The 23072-nt window shown below is 42.1% G+C and overlaps 3 protein-coding genes across 3 annotated transcripts in view; all 3 read right to left on the reverse strand.

Moving 5' to 3' along the window:
• Positions 1 to 23072, reverse strand: part of LOC129727187 (uncharacterized) — a 280609-nt gene that overhangs the window by 167958 nt on the left and 89579 nt on the right. The window lies entirely within an intron of this gene.
• LOC129729050 (uncharacterized) lies at positions 3468 to 8085 on the reverse strand. The gene is made up of 4 exons (XM_055687530.1): positions 6592 to 8085; positions 5771 to 6538; positions 4730 to 5593; positions 3468 to 3764 (listed from the first exon to the last, which is right to left on the reverse strand). Exons 1-4 carry the CDS (start codon positions 8083 to 8085, stop codon positions 3468 to 3470), a joined length of 3423 nt encoding a protein of 1140 aa, XP_055543505.1.
• Positions 11372 to 12262, reverse strand: LOC129729051 (uncharacterized). Its single transcript, XM_055687531.1, has one exon. The coding sequence runs from the start codon at positions 12260 to 12262 to the stop codon at positions 11372 to 11374; it is 891 nt and encodes a 296-aa protein (XP_055543506.1).

A 23072-nucleotide genomic window follows, 5' to 3' on the forward strand; every position in this document is an offset into this window, starting at 1 on the left:
TCTATTAGAAGGCACGAAAAATCATAATTTTCGTTCTAACTTTTTTCGCAGATTTTTCCAAATTTTGAAACCTTCTACTAAGTTATCGGCCATCCAAAAATGCTTTTGTTTTCTGAACATTGTTATTTTTATCTCCCAAAATAAAACAGTTATTTAACATATTTATTAAAATGCATAGTTTTCCATCACATAGAAAAATGCCAATATCTCAGCTCCTCGATAAGATATCAAGTATCTTTTTTCATGTAAATTTTCGTGCTTTGCAATGAAAATTTTAGTTCTTGCCCAAAGTTTTTTTTATTTGTGTTTTGAAGGGTTTTATCTAAAAATTATTAGAAAAAATATTTTTTGTGTGATGTTTAATGGGCTCTGGGAGTCAAAAAACTGAATACAATGCTGAACCAAACCAGGCAAAATATTCAAAAACAACCCCACAAAAATAAAATAATGTACGAAAAAATGTAGGAATCGAACAGAATTGAGAAAAGTGCAAAAGAGTGGGTTTATAGTTTAAAAAAGTCATTTTTTCATAAATCACGTTTGGGCAACCTGAAAACGACCTTTTAGAAAGTCGAAATGTTCTACAAAAAAGCTATAAATAACATTATCTCTCAATTTAGGGTTGAGCACCTTGACTTTTTCAAAATCGATTTTATTTTGGGACACCCTAATAACCAGTCACAAAACATTGAAAAAATATTGTCAATTTCACCCCGTTTTACGGTACTTATTGGTTTCAAAACTTACTTTAAGCATTTATTCGGAACATTATACACCCCAAAAAGTTTAAAAAAGTTACGTTATATCGAGGTAAAAGTGACGTTATATCGAGTTACGTTATATCGAGGTTGCCTTATATCGAGGTATGACTGTACCGCCTGTTATTCACAGTATCAACAAATCGTAATTAACATCACACTGCTGAGCATTTGCAGCAGCATCAAACCACAGTTGCAGTTTAGTAATAACCATTTATTATGCTCTTCCAAATACATTTCTTAGCCTTGGAAAAGGCCGGTTGCTGCAATTGCAATGTTCATTTAATTATCGCATTAATGCTTCATGGTCAGATAGCGCACGATATCCGCTCTGACATAACAAATCTTTCGTACGTTGTGGAATGGTATAACTGGGAAAAGAGGTGTGACTTAATTATTTCCGGTTATACCATTCTAAAGCGTGATTTTTTAAGAATTTGGTTTTTCTTTAAAAAAACGCATAAAAACTACAAAACTGTATGAAATCTTCATTTGAGCCGATAAATTGGATTATGCCATTTACTTTTTAAAGATAATTTCATTCAAAAGTTGGCCACGGTTACTTTTTAATTGGTACATACTAAAAGTCCAATTTTGGGTCACTTTTTCGAGCATTTCGGCTGGTATCTCGCGAAAAACGCGTGTAATGTTGTCTTCCAAGGCTAGAATTGTTGTTGGCTTATCCGCATAGACGAGAGACATAACATAGCCCCACAAAAAATAATCTAGCGGTGTTAAATCGCATGATCTAGGCGACCAATTCACCGGTCCATTTCGGGAGATGAATTGCTCAACGAACTCATTCCGCAATATGTCCATTGATTCGCGCGATGTGTGGTCCGTTGCTCCGTCTTGCTGAAACCACATGTCAACAATACCCAGCTTTTCCATTTCCGGCAAAAAAAAATCAGAAATCATCGCGCGATTGCGAGCGCCATTGACCGTAACGTTGTGATTTTGAACATCTTTGAAGAAGTACGGCCTCCAACGTGTAAACCGCACCAAACCGTGCATTTTTCTGGGTGCATTGGCTCATAACAGCGTCTGACCCGGAGCGGGCGGCTAAATAAAGAAACGTGTTGTCTCGAACGCTACACCCAAGATGGCAGCCCCATCACGAGACTCGGTAGCGTAGCCCTAGTAAGGCAACCTACCTAAACAATTACACTACGAACATTCAAGAAAATATAACTCGGAACATTCGGTATGGACCTAGGCAACGAAAAACGAACCACGAGTGGAAACTCGGTACCTGGAACTGCAAGTCGCTAAATTTTGTAGGCAGAGACAGGGTGCTGCTCGAGCAGCTAGAACCCCGCAAATTCGGCATAGTGGCTCTGCAGGAGATCTGTCGCAAAGGTGAGAAAGTGTGGAAAGTTCGTGGAGGCAAGGCCCAGTTCTACCAGAGCGGTGGAGCAACCAACGAGCTGGGAACGGGTTTTTGTGTAATAGGCAGAATGCAGGATCGCGTGATCAATTGGAAGGCGATCAACGAGAGGATGTGTCTGTTGAGGATTAAAGGTCGATTCTTCAACTACAGCATCATCAACGTGCACTGCCCTCACGAAAGTAGACCTGACGACGAGAAGGAATCGTTCTACGCGCAGTTGGAGGCAGCATACGACGGCTGCTCGTCACGGGACATCAAAATCGTCATCGGGGATATGAACGCCCAGGTTGGTAGGGAAGCGATGTATAGACCGGTGATAGGGCCTCACAGCCTATAGACCGTTCCGATAATTATAAATACACTTACGATCAACCGTCATTTCAAATAACGTGCAGTATTCAACCAAGCGTTGGCTGCGTCCTATTGTTTACATCCAAAAGAAATAGATGCTGTCATTTTTCTATCATTCAGTGCAAAATTTTGAAAATGCGTGGCCTTTCTCCCGAGCAAAGAAAGCGAATTGTGCACAAATGGGGCACCGTGAGTGGTCTTTCTATAAGAAAATTAGCCAGAGAAGAAGGTATAAGTGTCGGAGCAGTTCAAACCGCATTGCGGAAGTATTGTAAAGAGTGCACATTTACTGATGCCCCAAGACGTGGTAAAAAACCCGGGCCTGTTGATCCCACAATGGACAAAAAGGTTAAGGAATACTACAAGCGGCATCCTTCAGTATCAGTACGAGATGTGGCGAGAAAGCTCGGAACCTCGGCGAGTAACGTTATGCGTGCCAAGGGAAGAATGGGTCTGCAGACCCGTCGGAAGCAGAAGCAGCCAAAATGAAATCCAAAACAAGCTGAATCTGTGAAAGCGAGAGCTCGGAAGCTTTATGACAAACTTCTGACCAAAAAAATGGGGTGTGTTATCATGGATGATGAAACCTACATAAAACTGGACTATGAGACTCTGCCAGGACCGCAATTTTATACATCACCGAAGGGAAAGGATGTCCCTGGACCAGTGAATGCCATTTACACCGAAAAATTCGGCAAGAAGGTTGATTTTACGCGGTCCGAAAAGCGTCGGAGAAAACAACGGAATTTCGTTCGGTTGGATAAAACACGCGAGGCACGTTTGATATAATGAATTCAACTGATATATTTCTATTGCCTACAACTGGCTTTTATATGATCGAATAGTGTGAAGCAAGACTCAAAAATTCAAACAAAAGGTATACAAGTTCGCAAATTGGAGTTATGAAGAGAGATACAGAATTTGGCATTTAAAGAAATTGTATTACAAAAGGCAACGGTGAGACGTACTTAGATTCCGTCACACCACAAACCGCCCACCAAATTACGTCTGGGTATTTCCGCTCCATTTCGTCCTGGCACGTACTCGTCATCCTCCAACGGGATGCGCCGAAGTCGTCGTACATTTCGCCGTGTGGTACCATTGGCAGTCTTGACGTCCACCACCCTGACGTGGCCATCCGTTCCAGGGAAAGTGCCGACAATGCGGCCCATCGGCCATTGCTTAGGCTTCTCGTTGTCGTCCACCAACAGCACAAAATCTCCGGCTGAAATATTCGGAGCTGCTTTCTGCCACTTTGCCATGCGCTGAAGGGATAGCACACCCAACGCAAACGGGGAATATTTTATTACTTTTGGGCAATTTTTTATTACTTTTTGTGTCTTATGACTGCGCATTATACACAAAAAGTAACAAACAAAAAGTAATAAAAATTATGACAGCCACACGCTTGTATGAGTTTCTGCAGGAGAACATGCAACCAAGCACCGCAATGCATGTGTTGGCAAGACTTCACTCGCTGCATTTGTATTGATGCAACGATCTGGTTCATTTTTGTCTCCCTTCATCCACACATAATCAGAATCTCAACCGTCAACCTCAAATGTCCAATTAGAAACACTTTCGTTTCGTCCCCCAGTGTTTACTTGAAATGGAAATATGTAATACTGTCTGACCAGAGTTGCCGAAGTTGCGAATATTGTTCTGGATGGGCACGAGTTTTGTATATTCAAACAGGTCCAAATGAGTTTCCATGAACCAATGATTATGTGCTGTAAAAAAGCTTGCAAGAAAGCGAATGTTTTTATTTTTCTCTAACGCAGTTTACAGATCGTGATGGCATTTTAAGGCGCATTTCAAGTCTTTGAATTCATCAACGTTTGCATACTCTATGACGGGGAAAATGTTACTTGGCAGCTCTTGTCATATTTTTTCGCTACTCCGTATGCATACAACAAGCGAACTAATACACGCCCACCGGATGAATTGGAGATTGAAAAAACTTGTAACATGTGCAACTTATGCGACGGTGTGTGTTTTTTTTTGACTTGAGGTGGAAAGGGAGCATTTTTCGACAGAAAAAACGTTGCATGTGGTTGAAACGACCATTATTAGATAGTCGTACTCTCATAACACGTGCTAAATATATGACAGTATGTGTTGTTACTTGACTGGGGAAGAATTTTGTTGCTTTTTAAGTAATGGATTTGTTACCTAAAAGGTAATTTTGCGCTATTGCTTCTAAAGTAATAAGGAAAAGTTTTGCGTGCACATATTCTTTCTGCCACCGAGCTCGAAACTGTTGTGCGATGCGTTGAACGAACTCCCATCTGCTGAGGGAACCGATATGACGTTCTAACTGATTGATCTCCGGCACAGAATGTAGTGATCGACCGATGAGAAAATGAGCTGGTGTGAGAGGTTGAGGGTCGTTCGGGTCATTAGAGAGTGGAAAAATCGGCCGAGAGTTCATACAAGCCGAAACATGCGCGAGAACGGTACTCAGTTCTTCGAATGTGAAGCCTTCATCACCACCAATTTCGCTCAGAAAAGATTTCGCTACCTTCACGCCTGCCTCCCAGAGGCCCCCGTGATGTGGGGATCGCGCAGGAATGAACTTCCACTCAATTCCCTTGTTGGAGAAAAAGTCGGTCACTTGATCGTTCCGTTCGGTTTCGTTGATGCGTTGGTATAATTCGCGGAACTTTCGGGCTGCTCCCCGAAAGTTGGTAGCGTTGTCCGAGTGAATTCTGCTTGGCAATCCGTATCGGCTGCTAAAACGGGTGAATGCAGCAATGAAGGCAGATGTACTGAGGTCCGACACAGCTTCAAGATGCACGGCACGGGTGCAAAAGCACGCGAAAAGTGCTATGTAGCCTTTGTTAGATGTAGCGCCACGTGTACGCCGATTGATGATGTTAACAGGCCCAGCATAATCAATGCCGGTGATAGAGAAGGGGGGATTCAGTGCTAGGCGATCTACAGGAATCTGTCCCATCAGCTGATGCAATTGTGCAGGACTTGCACGCATACATTCGACGCAGGATCGACAAGTCTTGCGTGCAGCACTCGTTCCTCCGACATTCCAAAAACGTCGCCGTACAGCACTCAGCAGTGATTGCGGACCACAGTGGAGCTGTTCGTGGTGCTCGTGATGGAGAATGAGTGCGGTGAGGATTGAGTGGCGCGGCAGCAAAATCGGGTGCTTCGTGTTGTAACTTAGCTCTGAAAGTTGCAGCCTACCACCCACCCTGAGAAGATGTTGTTCATCCAGTTAAGGCTTCAACTGACGAAGTGAGCTGCTACGATTTACTTCACCTTCCATGGCATTCTCAATCTCTTGGGGCATAAGGCGATTTGATACTCTCTGCTTTCGATGGGAGAAACGTAGCATTCGCGCTGTAATGCGCAAAAGAAGCTGTAAATTTGGGTAGTATCGGGCTAGCATGTCGTCGATAAATTGGTTTTCGTATACAACCAAATACGCCACGGCAGTCGATCGTTGCTCCCTTTCCACTTGTCGTTGTTGAGTGACGTCAAGAGCACAAGTTAGTGTAACTTCGTCGGTGTTGAGTGACTCGATCCAGCCTGGTCCATGCCACCAAAGGGAATTGTTGATCAATTGCTCTGGCAGAGCACCACGTGAGATTACATCGGCTGGGTTGCTGTGTGTATCCACATGATGCCAATTGATTGCAGGTAGGATCGTAGTGATTTCTGCCACTCGGTTGGCAACAAATGTTTTCCACCTTGAAACTCCTCCGTGAATCCATGCCAATGCAACAGTTGAATCCGAAAAAGCCCGCACTTCATGGAAATGTATAGGATTTGCCTTCATCACATTCGCTATCAGCCGGGACAGAGTCACCGCCGCACACAACTCCAAGCGAGGTAATGTTGTTCGTCCATTCCCAATCGGTGCTGTCTTGGATTTCGCACACAGCAAGTGCGACGATGTATTGCCGCAATCACCTGTGGCCCGAATGTAGAGGCAAGCACCCATGGCTCGCTCGGATGCATCACTGTAGCCGTGCAGATAGACGCGAGAAGCTTGACGCATGCCAATCACTCGACGTGGTACCTGTAATGAATTCAGATCGGAAAAGCTTTGCACAAAACTAACCAATTTTGAACCAACTCACCGGGGGGTGTTTCGTCCCAGTCCACCATCAGCTCCCACAGTTGCTGCATGACCATTTTCGCTTTGATGACTATCGGGGCTAGTAAGCCTAGGGGGTCAAAAATGCTGGCGATTTGCGAAAGCATGGTCCGCTTTGTGGGCTGAAAGATCTTGTGCGTTGAGCTGGAGAACTGGAATACGTCGCTGCACGGCTGCCAGTGTATGCCAAGAGCCTTGATGGTGCGAGTATCGTTGAGTTCGATGTCCTGGAGTACTGCTGCACTGTTTGATGCCCACTTCCGCAGGTGGACACCACCTGAGGCGAAAATCTTCGTCACTTGCTGCCGTAGTAAGACTGCTTCTTCTTCGGAGTCAGCTCCCAACAACACGTCGTCGACGTAGGTGCCCCTTTCTGCCTTCCCAACCGCTGTCGGATACTGCTGTCTGTACGATTCCAATAATTGTTGCAGGCACTTTGTCGCCAAGTACGATGCGCTCGTCGTCCCATAAGTGACTGTGTTTAATCGGTAGGCCTGAACAGGTTCATTACTATCCCACCGCCAAACAATGCACAAATAAACGCAATCGGCCAGTTTAATCATACGGTACATTTGCTTGATATCACCGGTGAAAACAATTAGCGGAAAACGAGAGCGAAAAAGAATGTCCACTAGCGAATCTTGCATGAGAATATCGTTAAGGGACAAGCCGCTGGTAGTCTTCGCTGCAGCATCATAAACAACGCGATATTTTGTGGTGGAACTCGATTCCTTTACCACACAATGATGCGGGAGATAAATAGCATCGTTCGGAGGATTCTCGATGAGTGTCATATGGCCGGACTCAAGGTACTCACGGAGAAAGGCATGGTATTCCAGCTTGAGATGAGGGTTCCGTAGCAACTTTCGCTCGATGTGACTTAGTCGCTTTTCGGCAATTTGACGCGAATCACCAAGTAGGTTCGGAGAATCCAGAAACGGTAGCCGTACAATAAATTTTCCATCATCGTCTCGCACGGTGTGCTTGTAAAAATGATCCTCGCAGCGTTTTTTCTCGTCGCTAAGATGAGGTGAAACTGGTGCATATTCCTCTAATTCCCAGAATCGTTGTAGTTGCTGGTTTAAGCTGTCGTCAGTGGTGGCCAACAAGCATGTAGTTGTCGTCACTTGTGGTGTGGGATACCGATATCGACCAGCAACCACCCACCCTAACTTAGTGTTTTGTAAAGTGGGAAAACTGTCGTCAGAGCTCAGTGAAATTTTTCCAGGCTCAAGCAACTGGAAGAAAAGTTCAATGCCAAGAAGCACGCTAATCTTACCGGGGCGATGAAATAGCGGATCGGCGAGGGTGATCGAATCCGGAATGGGCCAGCCGCTGGTGTTCGCTGGTTTGATGGGCAGCGTATTCGTTATTTTGTTAAGCACCATGCAAGGCACCGCGGTACGATATTCAGTGCATCGCGATTCAATTGCATGTGCGGGGGTTGATGATATACCTTCCAAATTCATGTCTGCGTCTAACAAATCGAGGCGTTGCAGAAAGTCTGGCTAATAAAACTTACTTGGGACGCGCAATCCAGAACAGCGCGACATGCGTGGGGGCGTCCATGTTTGTCTAGTACATTAATGGACACAGTGGCTAGTAGTACATTGGAGGCGTCGAATTCAGTAGTGGAATCAAGGGCCGAAATCAAAGATTGGACGGCCGAACTACCACCTAAGGGAACAGCATTCGATGCGGAAGGAGCTTGGCGATCTTGAGGGGTGAGGGCACAGTGCAACATGGTGTGGTGTAGTAAACCACATTTGCGACAGTTACCCGATTTGCAAGGTTCGCCTGGGTGCTTTCTTAGACAATTGCGGCACAGTCTGTAAGAGGGTGAAAATGTTTCTCGTCGGAATTTTTCATCGTTTTTCCAAGTTTTTATAAGATATATTTTCTATCCGGAAAAGGGATGTGTCTACGTTTATTGAATAAAGGCCGCTGTTGTTTCGGTGTGAATTCCAAGTGTTTGATTTGAATCGCGATGAAGTGTTCCGAGGGTTCTCGTGTACGGTTGGGGATAGTGCAATAATGTCGACGTATTTTATTTAGCCTTCCTGTCGCGTAATCGTTATATTTTAAGTGCAAAGGGTGGAGTAAAAGGTAATACGAAATGTGGCGGTTTCGTATTATCGGTGAGAGTGACGTCAATGTTGAAATCCGTGAAAGATTCGTGCAATTTTGTGGCTAATTTGTGAGAGCTGCATTTCTTTTTCGGTGGCGGAGCACGTTTCCCGCTAGCCCTTGCCTTGCCATAAGTGTGTGTGAGTAAGTGCAAGGTTGCTCTTGCGTGCGGCACGTTCTCGCACCAAGTTCAGAGAGGACGCGAGAATTAAAGGATAAGTATTAGTGTTGGTGACGTTTTGCCTGTGTTTTTTTTTGTTTGATTTGCATTCAAAAGGGAACCAATGTTTTTTTTCTGCTTTTCACAATTCCTTTTGTGGGGATCCTACATTTCTGTATACTGAACATCGAAAATGTTTTACAGATTTTCCAGATTTCCAGTCTGTATAAAAATTTGTAAATTTCGTAAAAAATCGTAGGAATCTATATGGCTTTACAAATCTGTAAACTGTAAACTGTATGGATGAGAAATTTATAATTCACAAATAAATTTAAATTTACATATGTGGCATCTCTGATTGCTATCGCGGTTTTTTAGATGCCGGTTTTGGAATTTTCTCACTCAATCGTTTACAGTGCGTACTGGGGCCGATGCTGTTCGGATGACTGCGTCGAAACAGTTCTGGATGTGTTCTAACGCACGTCAGTTTTCATTGTTGTTTTTTTTCTCCTTGCGTGAGAAAGGACGCATTTCGCGCCGCGTCCTTTGCAGTGTGGCGTCGGCCTAACATCGGCCTGTATTTTGAAGGGCGCGTTTGCAGTTCTGTATGTACATATACTTGTGTGGGAATTTTGTTTTGCACAGATTGGTCTGTGTTTGTGGCATCCCTGCTTGTGACCGCGGCCTCGTGGAAGCCGGTTTTGAATATTTTTAATCTACCGATTGGGCCGAAACTGTGTCGAAACAGTTGCGCGTCAGTCTTCATTGTTGATATTATTTCCTCAGGTGAACGGAGACGCTGTTACGAACATTTTGTGCAGTTTTATGCCCTTGTTTTATAATTTTTCTAGCTTTTGAGTAAATACTGAAACACATAGACAATTTTAAATTTAATTAAGTAGAAATCTTGTCGGTCAGCATGGCAAATAAATTTTGATTGCGATTGTTTTGGCATTTTGTTAAATCTAATTAGTACTCGGTCTTGTTAGATATGCATATTTGCATTTTTAAAAATTTTCTAGCTATGAATGCATGAAACTTTGCCAGTTTTTCATACTCAGTAGGTATCTTCGCTTTATTATTCAAGAAGTAAGTGGTAATCAACGCGAAATACCGTGTCTCCGCGCGTATGCGTCGATAAGAGGGAATAGAGCGGTCGCGCATAACTTTCCGGGGTAAACGTGTTTTCGGCCCAGGTGAGCTTTGCTCAAATATAGATTTTCGGTGTGTTGTGACTTCCGAGGTGTACCAAACCATTTATTCGCAGACTGACCACCCGTAGGTTCTATTCCAGCACGCAGTGATTCTGAATTGGTTCCGTTCGTTAGATAAATATCGTAAATAATTAATCGCGACAAAACATTGTTATTAATCGCCACCAAATATCGCAATTATTTGCAATAAATATCAGGATTTTTTTTCTTTTTCTTTTTTTTTCGTTCGATTCTAACGGCGATGGCCAAGCAAATAGGCCGTTTTTGAAGATCTCTTGCTGACCGCTTGCAGTATGTGTTGAGGGTCTATATATTTACTTTTTTCTTGTTTTTGGGTAATGCATATCTGGTTGCTTCGTAACATTGTGTAGTCAGCTGAGATAAATCAATGAGAGATACGTTTCGGTAGTTGCATAAAGACTTCATAAGCATATTTTCGAATATTTGAGTCTGTCTTGATTAGGTTATAGGTCCGGTATCCTCGCGTGCGCTTTATTTTTGCGGTGTTACATCATCAACCGGAATGAGTTCGGATCGCGTTATGATTTCCGTAGAAGATATAATGAACTCGTACGCGCGATATTTGTTATTATGAACCCGGTATTAGAACTCAGCGCATCGTTTACCAAAACGAAACCTGCTGCAAACCTTACCCTTTTCTCCAACATCCCAGTAATTTCTCGTGGAAGTGCAGAGGTGTTCTCGGCTTCCAATAAAGCGAGTATCACGTCAACATATTCCCATACACACTCCTTCTTTGACCTGCATTCGGATGCGGCCGGCGCTGGTATTGCCTAATATAAAGATTAAGGTCACCAGTTTTTACACATTGAGGATGAATGTTAATCCCAAGCATCATCCATTGGTTCTCTGTGTAATTACAGCTGATCTGGCAATAACGGAGTAGCAACCGCGGGCGGTCAATCATGCTCATGCTCATGCTCAATTGCGGCACAGTCTGTGAGAGCTTACTGTAGCGAGTCTTTCCTCTGAGCTCATGTGGATGAACTTACAGCACTGGTAGAGAGGATGAGAGGATTTGGCGCAAACGTCGCAATTTGATGTTGTATTGGTGGCGACGAGTGCGGTTGCTCTCTTATACTGCGGCTTAATTGGAAGCTTACTAGCAGTAATAGTTCGTTGTCTAGTAGGCTGAGCAGCTTGCAGAGCGAAACTGTGATAGTCGATGAATGCGAGAAAAGCTTTCAAAGTGATGCCAGCTTCCTCCATATCAGCAACATTTTGATACCAAAGCTACTTGGTTTCGGAATCCAGTTTTCCGATGAGGATGAACAGCAGCCAAGTATCACGATCCTCTCTTTGCATGGCTTGAAGAGCACGAACAACCTCGTCGGAGATGTCATGCAATGAACGTAAACCTTGAGCAGACGGTGACGTCAAGGCTTGTTGGTTGAGAAAGCGTTCAATGTGCTTGTGAGCTATCTCGAGCGGTTTATCATAGCGAGCTTTAAGCTTTGCCAGAGCCGGAGCGTAATTTGCATCTTCAATTTTTAGATGGGAGATAAGCGTTGCAGCCTCTCCAGAGAGATGAGTTTTGAGAAAATACAATTTTTGACTATCCTTGATCGATGGGTTCGAGTCAACCATGCTCTTGAATAAATCGAAAAAAGACTGCCACTCGAGATAGTTCCCAGCGAAGGAAGGAAGGTTCATGCGGGGCAGCTTGAGATCGGACAGCGGTATGGGATCGTGGGCATAATCAGCAACAGCAGTGGGTGCACTAGCGCCAGCAGCCATTCTACCCGCCATCATGCTGAGTAACTCTGCTTGTTGCTGGGCAAGTTGGTTAATTATTTCACTTTGCGGCGGAGATCGCTCTTCTTGACTGCGATCGCGATTTTGCACCGCTTTTAGCACTTTCGCAAGGCGATTTTTCAGTCCAATGTAAACGCGTACGAAATTGCACTGATTTTGCGCAGCGTCGGCATATTTATCTTCATCGTCACATGCGTTCAACACTCTTTTGTGCACTGTACAAAATGCAGCCCAAATATCACCCAGCACTTCGAGTTCCGTTTGCACTTCGGTTTCTTCAGCCACTTCTGTCTCTAGTTTTTTCACTGCTTCGGCCACACGTTTGATACGTGGCTCGATAGATTTTCGTTCGCGGATTAACTTTTCCATCGTGAAAATCACGTAGTTCACACTTCGAAACTTTTCGTTCCACAAAAGGACAGTATTTCGAACACTGTGTCACAGATCGACAGAAGCACTAAATGACCGTAGAATTGGCGGGCAACGAGGCCAATTGATCGGCACTATGCGGTTCACGACGATAACTTTCGCGAATTCGGCTCGAAGGACCATATGATTTTACGCGGTCCGAAAAGCGTCGGAGAGAACTACGGAATTTCGTTCGGATGGATAAAACACGCGAGGCACGTTTGATATAATGAATTCAACTGATATATTTCTATTGCCTACAACTGGCTTTTATATGATCGAATAGTGTGAAGCAAGACTCAAATATTCAAACAAAAGGTATACAAATTCGCGAATTGGAGTAATGAGGAGAGATACAGAATTTGGCATTTAAAGAAATTGTATTACAAAAGGCAACGGTGAGACGTACTTAGATTCCGTCACACCAAAGGTAATGGTTTGGCAGGCCATTTGTGAATGTGGGAAAATATCTTGTCCATTCATTACGAATGACACAATGAAATTTACGTGAAAGAGTGTTTGCAGAAAAGGTTGTTACCCATGGTTAAGCAGCATAACAATCCTCCAATCTTTTGGCCCGATCTTGCTTCCTGCCATTACTCTAAGGATGCACTAGGGTGGTATAAAACAAATAATGTCACATGTGTCCCAAAGGAGATGAATCCTCCAAACTGCCCTGAAATTCGCCCTATTAAACCTTTTTGGGCTTTGACCAAGGCAAAGCTTAGGAAATATGTCAAACCAGCGGACAATGTTAAAAAATTTAAAAAAGATTGGCTTAAAGTGGTAAAAATGGTCGGAGAACACACTGTGCAAAAGCTTATGAGTAGTATTAAGAGGCAAGTTAGAGATTTCGCGTATCCTACGAAAAATAATCCCAACTTGAATTAAAACTGGAAAGAAAACACTTATTATCTATATTTCAGAATAAAATGACCCGAAAAATCCTGTATTTCTTGTTTTATTCAAGAAAGAAGATGTATTTATAATTTTCGGAACAGTCTATACATGCAATGCTCTCTAGCAGAGTGACCACAGCAACCTTGGCCGATTCGTCTGTTATAATGTCGGTGACCAAGGGATGCCCGCAAGGAGGAGTTCTCTCGCGCTTGCTATGGTCATGGTTATGGTAATGAGCTTTCACAGCTTGGTTGTGAGGTCATTGGATACACTGATGACATCGTCCTCATCGTCAGAGTTTACCTCGACTCATTCGAGCCGAGTTCAAGCGGCTCTGAACGCCACCATGTTATGATGTCTACAGGAGGGTCTAAACATAAACCCCTCAAAAAACAGTCATAATTCCATCCAGTAGAATGGAGTTAGACTGAGCTCCAGCAGTGAACTGGTCTGCACAACTGGAACATGCCACTAAAAAAGCGACCTCGGCGATCTGGGCCTGCAGAAATCTACAACTGCCGAAGAAGTACTGCAGAAGTTGAATACCCAAAAAACGACCTCTGGGAATCCAGGGAGAATCATCTCTGACCGTGGAGCTGCATTTACATCTTCTGCGTTCCAGGACTACTGTGAAGCTGAAGGAATCGAGCACTTGCTGACTACGACTGGTGTACCTCGAGGAAACGGACAAGTGGAGAGGATCCATGGGATTATTGTTCCTGCGCTAACGAAACTGTCGATAGAAAATCCAGAAAATTGGTACCGGCATGTTTGTCCCTTGAGGCGCTACATCAACAATACGCACCAGCGCAGCACCGACCGAAGTCCGTTCGAGCTACTCTTCGGAACAATCATGAAGTCCCCGGGAGACGCTCGTTTGGCGGAAGTGGTTATGCGGGAAAGATCCGAGCTCTTTTACGAGGCAAGGGCAGAAGAACGTGTGAAAGCAAGGAATAAGATAGCGGAAGCTCAACAGCAGATGAAACGGCAGTTCGATCGGAAGCGCAAAATACCGGACGCATACGATGTTGGAGATTTGGTAGCCATCAACCGTACACAATTTGGTAGTCATCTTAAAATCGCAAAAAAATTCTTACGACTCTATCGTGTTACTAAGCAAAAACGAAATGAGCGCTACGATGTGGAGAAAGTTGGCGTTCAGGAGGGGCCAAACAGAACAGCTACGTGTGCCGAATTCATGAAACGATTCGTTCCGAACAACGACGGCGATTCTTTCGACGAAGATGCTGGCAGCTCAACGGATGTTCCGGTATCATCCGGGCCGGATGACGATCAGTCTGGCCGAATGCCAGATTCAAATTGATCATCCTTAATATTTTCCTATCTCAGATTGGCCCTTGCACACACTCACAATGCTTTTTGATGTCAGTACTCATTTGGATGTGCGAGAGATCGGTCCTTCATCCAGTTGTAATCGATCGTTTGATTAAAGTTTATCTTTTGAATTGAGCTTGGCGATTATTTAGTTATTCGCGATCCGAAATCGTGGGTGGTCATCGGTGGTTTGCTGTAAAACTGTCTCGGGGTGCTGACAAAAAATTGACAAAAATTCTGATATATATTATATTTTATCAACCTTTATCAATCTCAAAACCGCTTAACCGATTATCATATAGTACGATACATAATAAGTATGGTAGTTTACCGGTAAAACAAAAACCGGTAAAACCGATATTTTTTTCAATACCGAAATACCGGTATTGGAGAGACGAAAAAACCGGTATTTTCGGTATTTTTCTTAAAATGGAAAAAAAACTTCCCACAATATTCATAAATCTTTGTTAGGCTAATGAATGCTTCTCACTTAGGTAGTCGTTACAAATCACATGACGATGTACACAGGGTGTAAGGTAGCTCACTTTTAATCAAATCCTTTAAGGGATACAGGACCCTATTTGATGAAAAAAAATTCTACGCATATGGTCAAAATTTAACTACTGCAGATTTATTCTCTTCTTCTAGTTTTCGGTTATGTTTACCTTTAACGAGGTCTATCACAAGAAGTATGATAGCTAGCTCAATTCTGTTGGTTTTCTTGAAAAGCTGAGAAAATTTCGTAATCAATAGTGTCTCAAAAATGTCGAATTAGGAAGAAATCAAATGTTTTTGAGAACTTAACAGCAATTTTCTCTCTGAAATGTGTGATAAACATGGAGTTTGTTGTTAACCAAATTAAACATTGAAGTCTACTCTACTAGTTGTTCTCTGACACCAAGGACCTAATTCTTTTAGTTTAGATACTAATTCACTTTAGAAGCAATCAGCTGCGCCTTCGTTTAGTGTGGTAGAATTCACAATTTTCAGCTCGTTTAAGGCAAACATAACCAAAAACTTAAATTAGTGAATAACTCTGCAGTAGTTGACTTTTGACCATATGAGTAGAAGGATTTTTTTCATCAAACATGGTCCTCTATCGCCCCTTGAAGGATTTAAAGTGAGCTCCCTAATATAATAAATACATTTAGACAGAAGCAACATTATATATATTAATTTTCCCTCACCTATTTACCAACTTTTGTTATCTTTTTCAGACAATGTGTTTGTGTATATCGATAATATGTCAAAAAATTTCAATAAAGCATTGATTTTTTAAGTATAACAGCTTATCTCTTCACACACTCATACTCACAGAGGCAACGCGTGGGTAGGTTCAAAACCTACCAGTTTAACTACAAATTATGAGGCAGTAATTACAATTATGTCAGCGAAAAAACGCAAGACATTATTCATTTTGTGCTATTTAAAAGTAAAACTAAAAAAAATATAAATAAATATAAATTTGGATTAGGAATTTATTTTTTGTTGAGACAAAGTGTTATAATCAACCAATAAATATTTTATCCTAAAAATTACTGCTCCTTGAAAAAGTGAAATTTAAATAGCTGTAGCATGGTCAAAGCTTCGTCGCCCGTACCGCAGCGGGCTTTTATTAGCAACTAGCTGAATGTACCCGGCCTCACTCGTGTACAAGTTTCTGCTTTTTCTATTTCAAATATTAATTTCTATTTCAGTTATTTCAAATATTTATTTCTATTTCAGTTACAAACTTGTTCATATGCCACATTTTTCGTTTCTCCATTAGAAGCTTAAGTTAATAAAATAATAATAATAGTAATAAATAATTTGGACGAATTGTTTAAAGAGCATCGAACAGAATAAAGAATTATTTACCTTCGATTCATTCGGATGCGTAAAAAGTAAATTCTGGTCTGATCGTGATTTATTTTTTTTTATTTCATTCATATACTCTTCTCAACAGTTTCAAATATTGTTTTTCTACGAAATTTTTTGTTGTTCACTGATTTGAAACTAAGTTTTGCGATGTGAAAGAAAATTTAAATAAAAATCTGCATGTTTTTTCGTTATTACATTAGTTTCGAAATTATGTTCTTCGTAATCATATCACTAGATTCATTCATTGGAGTTTTTCAAACACTGTTATCCAGTGTTGTATCTGGATCGTGTACCACAATAGATCAAAATAATGGTTGCAAAGGTCCTAATCTTAGAAAAAAATCTGGATCGTAATGAAGCAGAGGTACTCATAAATGCAAAAACATAATCATGCAGCGACACGTCCATACATAGATGCAACCTGAGACGCTAAGCAAAAAATAAATTTCAAATCCAAATTTATGTAGGTAACGTTTTCGGCAGTGGCATACTTCGGCAGGTTCTTGCATAAGTCTGCGGCAGAGAACCACTACCGAAGACGTTCGACACCCCATATCTTTAGTTATTTTTCAGTTTTATTTTTAAATAGTACAGGGAAAATGACTTGCGTTTTTTTTTTTCGCGGACAATCATCATTACTTCCACGAACTATGATTATAAGGAACTTTGTAGTTGAAAAAGTAGGTTTAAAGACCACGAGTCACCCCTGGTTTGTATTAATCCGAAAGAAATAAAAATACCGGTTTTTTACCGGTTTTATCGGTTTTTATTTTAATGAATACCGAAATACCGGTTTCTCGAAAAGTCGGTAATACCGACCACCCTAATAATAAGGTGTTTGTTTAAATAACATTCAGGTGCTTTTTATGGGAGTCATTTTACGGTGAAATCAAAGTGAAGTGATTACAGTCCTATTACGTTACGAGACTCACGCAAGTGAAAAAACCGTCGCAAAGTGACATCTGCCGTGAAATCTGGATTATAGTGAGTGTCATATCGCTGAAGTGTTCTCTCAGCTGGTCTTGAGGTACGATGCTGGCCTAACAAGCCAGATGTCGTAGGTTCGAGTCTCGGCGTGGGAGAGACTGTTGTCCTGTACACAAAACAGTTGGCTGCGAAGTCTGTGTATAAAAAACAGAAGGTCGAATTCCGAATTGGAATGTAGCACCAAGGCTTTGCTTTTTTTACATCTTACTTCAAATAATGTAGTTTTACTACAAACAATTCGTCACCAATATTCGAACGCAAGTTGTTCATTTCAGACTTTTTCCAGAAATTGGAAGTCACCATCTTGCGGGGCCCAACGTAGGATTCTGATCACTTAAGATCAACCCGGTTCCGAAAACGCTGCACTGCCAATACACCTAAGAAACGAAGAAAACTATAGCATTAGGATCAATTGTGTTACAAAACTGCTCATTTTTATATTAGATTTTTTTTTGCAGTTGATGGTTGCTTTGAATTATTATTTTAAATGAAGAAATCGGATAAAGATCAACAGTCTACTGTTCCTATTTTGCTGCTGAGAATTGAATTTTATGTACTAATCTATTCCAACAAACGATAGATTTCGAATGAGAGCATCAATGAAAATTTAAAATAAATTGACATCTATGATCGTTCCAAAAGACTTTAATTCGCTTAGGCGACAATCGTCTCACCACCAATTTCAATATTTACTTCTAACCTGGAGTTGAACACTATTTACTAGATAATGTAAAGTCTTGATTTAAAAGTACATGATCATTGATTCGATTCTCAGACATAAGAAATAGGGCAGTGTCATCACCAAATGAGTTTATAAACCAAAGTGCTCACCTCATGTCATTGTTATAAAAATATCAATTAATATAACAAAATAGAACCTAAAATACTACCGTGCGTCACACCCGAAGTATTAGCAATAGAAACCAATTCAAAAACATTAAAAAAGTCTTCTAAGTTCTAGCACATAAATAACATTAAAATCATTTGTATGCTGCGATTTTGGTTCAAAAATACACGGCCTCTTAACAGCTTTTTTTCTTCCGTTAACCGAAAACTGGGAATAGCAAATCATTAGTTGACCTTCGACAACCAGCTTTAAAATTATCACTAATGCTAATACTAATACCAATGCACACTTCGACTTCATCCGTTTCAGTCCACAAAGTGATCCCTACCAAACTTTAGACACATGGCCTATTTGTAACAATTCATTAAAAAGGTGCGTATCCAATGACATGACAGCAATATTGGATTATTTCAGCGTTAACATTGTCGATACCAGTTGATATCAACCTATGAGGAGAAACAAATATCTTTCAACTCTGGTAAGAGAATATCGTGTACACCAATCTAGTTATTATGGATTTACTAAAGGTGGATAACGGAAGCAGATACCAGCAGCAAGCAACTCATAAATCACATAACATACAAAATACCCTGACCCTTTCAATTAGTTTTTGTAATCGCGTTCGTTCTATTTAATCTGACAAATAATCTAGATAAACCGGAATAACATAAACACAATTACCGCTCTATTAGCTGCTCATCCGAAAAAGGCGAGGCAGGGCGTAAATAGTACTGCATACACAAATCGGCTTACAAACAAACAATCAATTAAAGCCCACCCCGGTGCGACACTGTGCCGAGCCGAGAATACGATCCTGATAACCACCACGCTCGCCTCATTCTCGGGTGTTTGGGCCGTATCTGACCTATGAACCCGGAATACGGTTGCTCGCTGTTTGCGAATCGGGGTGAAATTTCCAACGCAATCCCTGGTGGCTGAAACCAGAAGCGCTTGCTATTTCGAAAAGGTTCCGTAGCATACGGCGATGTAGAAGGAGCAAACTGGATTGAGATAATCGCTCGGTTAGTATTTTTTGTTAAGATTCACCGTCGATTAATATATACAAAAGTTATCATTATAGTTCTAACTTTTTGTACACTATCAAAACAGTTACTTCGATCTAATTAGTTTCCAGAATTCGAAGTTGTTAGTGATATAATGAGGTTCTATTCAAACAAAGCACTGTGCGTCTCCATCAAAAGTAAAAGGATGAAGTCGCCTGGTCTGTTGTTATATGTTGCACAAAGAAATGGGGGTTTAGCAGGATGACACCCCGTTAGGCATATAGACGCGAGGCATACGGACGCGAGGCATAGTACGCTAGGCATAATGGACGGCAGGCATACGGACACGAGGCATATGGACGCGAGGCCGAATAGACGCAAGGCCGAATGGACGCGAGGCCGAATGGACGCGAGGCCGAATGGACGCGAGGCCGAATGGACGCGAGGCCGAATGGACGCGAGGCCGAATGGACGCGAGGCCGAATGGATACAAGGCCGAAAGGACACAAGGCCAAGGGGAAGTGATGTGGAATATGTTATTGTCGTCATCATCTACACAGCATTCGATAACGTGTATTTCGCTTCAAAGTGTCATTTAGAAAGCAATACACTCGCGGCCTTCGGCCGACTCGCTGTTCGAGCGAATGCTGTCCTTACTCGCTACCGCTCGTTCGGACTTAATTAAGGGAAGAAAACTCTGTTTGAGTAGACCTAGCAAACCAGTAAATCAGTCGTTTGGGTGCGAGAGGCCGCCGCTTCCGACGGCGGGTCGGCGGCCGGCTCGGACTGCGGAAACCACGGCGGCTTAGTGCCGCCTCGTTTCCTTGCCCTCGATTATGCGTCTTCGCCGCATGATTTCAAGAAAGGTATTATACCCAACTTAAACTCTGTAGGAATATAATAACACCTGAACTACATTATTGGATCTCATGCGATCGTACAACATCGCATTCGGCCTCGCGTCCATTCGGCCTTGCGTCCATCGGCCTCGCGTCCATTCGGCCTCGCGTCCATTCGGCCTCGCGTCCATTCGGCCTCGCGTCCATTCGGCCTCGCGTCCGTTATGCCTTTTGGCAGTATGCCTCGTATCCATTATGCCTCGCATCCATTATGCCTCGCGTCTGTATGCCTAGCATACTATGCCTAACATCCATATGCCTAGCGTCCATATGCCTCGTGTCCCGTCCCCGTTTAGCAGATATGAGTGACATGAATTATTTTATTTATTCTATTTTATATAATTATTAAAACTATGAATTTGTGTTTTATGAGTTTTTAACTGATTCAAATGCATCAAATATAAAATAATCGTTCAAAATAAATGTGAATGATTTTAGTCAGAATGAGAACCGAGTAAAACTAAAGTAAATGCGACATCCCAGTATATAAATCTCCTGAGAATTTTTTCTTTCTTACTATCCAAAGAGAAACAATTCTATTTCCAAGGAGAATAAAAGAAGTGTTTTATTTTTTTTTTCATCTCAGTGAAGCAGAATTTTTTTTCTGTATCTCCTGAAACCATTAGCAGGGTCTGTCACCAACGAAAAAAACAAATCACAATCATCCAGCGGTATTTTCTGAAAGTTTCCTGCATAAGCCACCGGCTCCACCAGAGCTCGGAATGTTGACCGCAATAATAAGCCCAAACGACGGGGGTGGGAGGTTGACTCACAACTGGAAACTGTACTTTAAAATATATCTTCTTGACCGGGGTGTTGTGTGCTTTGTGTATCACCGACGACTCTTCTGCTACCGTCGTCGCTGTTGCCTTCGCGTTGGCAATTGCGAAAAGCACTAGAAAACACGCTGATAAACAACAACATTTCCGTCCGCCTCCGGGCAGGGTGTTTTCTCTTCCCGCGAATGGCGCAGTCCGTGTGGTTGTGAATGTTGTTTTTTTTTTTGTCTTATCTATCGTACCCTTTTTTGTTCACCTTCCGCTTGCCCGGGTCACTTGTATTATGGACGATTTATTACAGGATTTTCACCTGATTAATTTACCAAGCGAAAACATTCCGAACGAATTTTGTCTCATAAAAACAAGAGTGGAGATTGATGTGACCTTCGAGCTTAGCTGTTTTATTTATTGTGCCGAGTTAAGTAGCATATTTTTCAACTGATAGTTGGTGCAACTTGGCAGACGGAAGGCAAAGGCTCTCGCAAGTAAAGAAAGAATGTATCATAGCCCTGGTGAACCCTGTATTAGCTTATTGTTGCAGCACTGCAGAGAAAAACTGAGTGCGAATCGCGATCAAATAAATTATAAAAAAAAGCAATTTGCATATATTTTGCACTTTTTCCACCCTTCCATGCAAATTCGATGCAGTAAAAATTCACGTTTAGCTAGAGAGAGAAGAATGTCTTATCGCATTCCCTAGGGTCAGAATAAATTTACTTTTTGTTGAGGTAGAACAGAAGATTATCGAGCTTGAGTACAAGATAAAACACTTGCAATGAGGTCGGGTGTTAAAACAAACTGTGTACTATGGCCACAAAATATGCACTCGCCACAATCTAGTTCTGTTCTCGGGGGATTACTTTTGTGGCTACGAAGTTGATACAAACATCGCTCTCACCATTTCTTCCATTACGCTCAGCTAAGCTTAGCATCAACATTACACAAACACATCCATCAACCAACAGTAAGCAGGAAAAAAAAAGGAAAACGGTAAATCTTCTAAAGCCACCCTCTCGAAAATCACGAGCCGTAATCGCGAGCCCATCGTTCGAGCAAATGCCATTTATTATACACACATTCTTCCACTAGCAGACGAATCGACGCCACACAAAAGCTGAGAAAGGCTGAGGCACAGACCACGCAAGTTCTGCGTCAACTGTCGTGAAACCGTCACGAAAAGTGCGGCGAAATCGGGAGCTAAGTGAAACAAAAAATAAACTGTTGTCTACTAAATCAAGCGAGGCCGACAGCAGCCAGCATGGTACCGTTCTTGGATAATTATCTCAATTGTTTCGGAAAACCTTTTTCGGTTCAATTGATAAGGAGCTTACTAGTTTGCGTAATTTGTCGTTTGCTTCCACTCAGACAAATTATTTTTCACTATATACTAGGCAGGACAAAGCGGCCATAATTGAGAGAGCAAGCCTAGCCTGGCCTAGCAGAGTGAAATATTACGATGGGACTTACGAGCGTTTCGTAAACAGGGGAAACCTTGGATCGAAGAAGCTTTTCTGATGTCCGGCAGCAGTTAAGTCGAATGGAATGACACGATTCCATCATACTGATAAAAGCCAAACAATTATAACTTAAGATTAAGTCAATGCTTCATTAGGCAATATATGTTCGAGACAAATTGGTAGAATTGTTCCGAAGTTGCCAATGTAACAGCAATTTTTTTATTCAAGCCAGTAAATCGGAGCTTTAAGAGTTTTATTGACTGAAATTTCCATTGTTGGAGCGCTTCTTTAGTAGTGCTGTGCAGTCGTTAAGAATGTGTTCTACTGTTACAGTGAAACTGCAGAAGGAGCAGTTTTTTTTTTCTAAAATCCTCAACGCTCTCCATGTTATGCTCGAATACAGCGAGTCCCGTGCGACACAGTTTTATTTTGTTCTTTCCAGCTTTGTCGGTCATTCCTGGTAATCCAGGTGGCATCTTCCTTCTTTCGAAAGAATAGATTGCAACCGTTCCAGATTTCCGCCCTGTTTTTTTTTCGCATTTCGTTATCCGAACATTTTTCGACGTTGGCGCACAAGATTTCTTCCGTGTAAATCGAACCTATTCGACCAAGTGTGGCTAATCTGTCTACTGTCTCGTTGTTTCGAATGCCGAAATGCCCTGTTAGGCAAACAAAGACAGGCAGGGTCTGGATCGGTCCGCTG

This window comes from Wyeomyia smithii, chromosome 3 (assembly GCF_029784165.1).
Source record: "Wyeomyia smithii strain HCP4-BCI-WySm-NY-G18 chromosome 3, ASM2978416v1, whole genome shotgun sequence".
In the NCBI taxonomy this organism is placed as follows: Eukaryota; Metazoa; Arthropoda; class Insecta; order Diptera; family Culicidae; genus Wyeomyia; species Wyeomyia smithii.

Coding starts and splice junctions, on each gene's coding strand:
- LOC129729051 (XM_055687531.1), bottom strand. CDS start 12,262: ATGGAAAAGTTAATCCGCGAACGAAAATCTATCGAGCCACGTATCAAA.
- LOC129729050 (XM_055687530.1), bottom strand. CDS start 8,085: ATGAATTTGGAAGGTATATCATCAACCCCCGCACATGCAATTGAATCG. Junction 6,539..6,591: donor AAACACCCCCCGGTGAGTTG/GTTCAAAATTGG, acceptor AATTCATTACAG/GTACCACGTCGAGTGATTGG. Junction 5,594..5,770: donor AGAATGCCATGGAAGGTGAA/GTAAATCGTAGC, acceptor CACCACGAACAG/CTCCACTGTGGTCCGCAATC.